Source organism: Plasmodium reichenowi, chromosome 11 (genome assembly GCF_001601855.1).
Source record: "Plasmodium reichenowi strain SY57 chromosome 11, whole genome shotgun sequence".
NCBI classification, from domain to species: domain Eukaryota; phylum Apicomplexa; class Aconoidasida; order Haemosporida; family Plasmodiidae; genus Plasmodium; species Plasmodium reichenowi.
Genome location: NC_033656.1, coordinates 191,257 through 193,756, shown reverse-complemented (window position 1 = coordinate 193,756; position 2,500 = coordinate 191,257). Strand labels below are relative to the sequence as shown.

At 17.5% G+C, this 2,500-nt stretch overlaps 1 protein-coding gene across 1 annotated transcript in view; it reads right to left on the bottom strand.

Moving 5' to 3' along the window:
• PRSY57_1105600 (nucleic acid binding protein, putative) overlaps positions 1–1,022 on the bottom strand; it is a gene marked incomplete at both ends in the record, with an annotated part of 2,811 nt that extends 1,789 nt beyond the window's left edge. Inside the window, 3 exons of the mRNA XM_012908027.2 lie at positions 1–147; positions 260–504; positions 602–1,022. The exon at positions 1–147 is cut by the window's left edge and continues 39 nt beyond it. Of these exons, the coding sequence (XP_012763481.2) occupies positions 1–147; positions 260–504; positions 602–1,022 (813 nt within the window). The remainder of the gene's footprint in view (positions 148–259; positions 505–601) is intronic.
• Positions 1,023–2,500: the final 1,478 nt, after the last annotated feature.

The window sequence follows — 2,500 nt, the reverse complement described above, 5'->3', positions numbered from 1 at the left end:
GAAACCTTTATTTTTGTTATTTGATATATTTCTTGAAACATATATATCTACAATTTTTCCAAATTTCGAAAAATATTTTTCCAAATCTTTTTTGCTTGCTTCGAATGGTAATCTGGTGGCAAATATTCGTGGGTATTCCTTAATTACCTAAATGTATAAAATATATATATATATATATATATATATATATATATATATATATATATATATATATATGTATATGTGTTTATTATTTATATATATATTTTTTTATTATTACCTCATCCACGTAAACCGATTGCTCGTTTTGAAAAGTATCATTATTTTTTTCTTCGGGTTCATGTTTTTTTTTATCCTCATCCTTGTTATTTATAATGGTATCCTTTTTATTTGTATTTAATTTATTAATATTATTCTCTCCTTCAAAAGTTGAGGGTATGGTATCATTTACTTCATTTTTCTTTTTTTTTTTATCTGTCCGATTTTTTTGAATGTCTTTAATTTCGCTTTCTAATATGTTATTACCTAAAAAATAAAATTATTATTTAAATATATAACATTATTATATTATATTCTATTAATTTATATTATTAATTATTTTATTTCTTCTATGTGCGAATACTTTTAATTTCATCATTATTATTATTATTATTATTATTATCATTATCAATGTCCTTCTTTCCATTTTTATCTTTTCCGGGAATGTCTTTATCCTTCATTTTATTATAATCATTAATTTCCCCGCTACCGTTATCTAAAATATTTTCTTTTTCTTTTGATGACAAATTATTCTTTTCATTTGATAATTTTAATGTTTTATTATGAGACGTAACATTTTCATTATACTCAATGTTATTCTGATTCTTTTCTTTTCCTGATATTTCATTAAACGTATTATTACTTACATTATTTATATCTGTATCTTCATACATATTATTTGTTTTATAATCTTCCCTTTTCATGTTTATACATTTTTCATTATGATTTGTATCTTTAAATATTTCTTCTCGTTCTGAAGATTTCTTTGTTTTTTCTTCTTGCATTTCCTGAAAATATTTCATGTTTCAGGTACCAAAGTGGGATAGCAAAAAAAAAAAAAAAAAAAAAAAAAAAAAAAAAAAAAAAAAAAAAAAAAAAAAAAAAAAAAAATATAAAAAATTTTCTCCCCTTAATTAAAATTTTTACTCAAAAAAAATAAAAATAAAATAATTCAATTTATATACGTACTATATATATAATATATATGTACTAAAAAAATAAATTCAGTGTTTTTTCTTGTGATCTTCCATGTGTGAACGTTTATGTATTTTATTTTTTAAAAACATGTCATATATATATATATATATATATATATATATATATATATATGTAATAAAAAAATAAATTCAATGTTTTTCCTTGTGCTTTTTAATGCGTGAACATTTATGTATTTTATTTTTTAAAACAGATCATATTATATACATGTAATAAAAAAAACAAATTTAATTTTTTTTCCTCGTTATCTTCAATATGTGAACGTTTATGTATTTTATTTTTTAAAAACATGTTATATATATATAATATATATATATATATATATATATGTAATAAAAAAATAAATTCAATGTTTTTCCTTGTGCTTTTTAATGTGTGAACATTTATGTATTTTATTTTTTAAAACATATCATATATATACATGTAATAAAAAAAATAAATTCAATGTTTTGCCTCGTTATCTTAAATGTGTGAACGTTTATGTATTTTATTTTTTAAAAACATATATATATATATATATATATATATATATATATAATATGTCCATGTGTTACATGAAAATTTTTTTTATTAATACATAAGAAAAAAAATAACAAATAAGCAAATAAATAAACTTTATATATATATATATATATATTTATTTATTTATTTATTTATATTTATATTTAACCATTTATTGAATTGCCATGAAATGTTCTTACGAATTTATATATATATAATAATTACAATATATTATGCTGCATGTATAAAAGTTATTCTTATAAAATTTTTTCATATTTCATGTAGGTGCATTTATATAATATTTTTCTGAAATATAATATATTCTTTCATCAATAATAAAAAGCTTTATTAATTTAGGCATCATACCATATATATATATATACTCAATGAAGCAAATAAAATTTTTTTTTTTTTTTTTGGTTATAATTTGCTATGTTTTCTAAGGTCATAAAGTCATATGATATTTGAAGGAGTGTTATATATATTTTTTTTTAATAATTATTCAGCATATAAATGAAGATATATATAATATATTATTATGATACATATGAGAAGAAAAAAAATTATATAACCATTGTATGCTTTTATTCAATGTAATATAATATTATTTATTTATTTATTTATTTATTTATTTATTTATTATTTATACATTCGCATATAACAATTTATATAAACTTATTTGCTACCCCCAAAAGATATTTATTATTATGACTAAACAACAATATTGTGTGAAATTACACATTTTATAAAATTATATAATTATTCT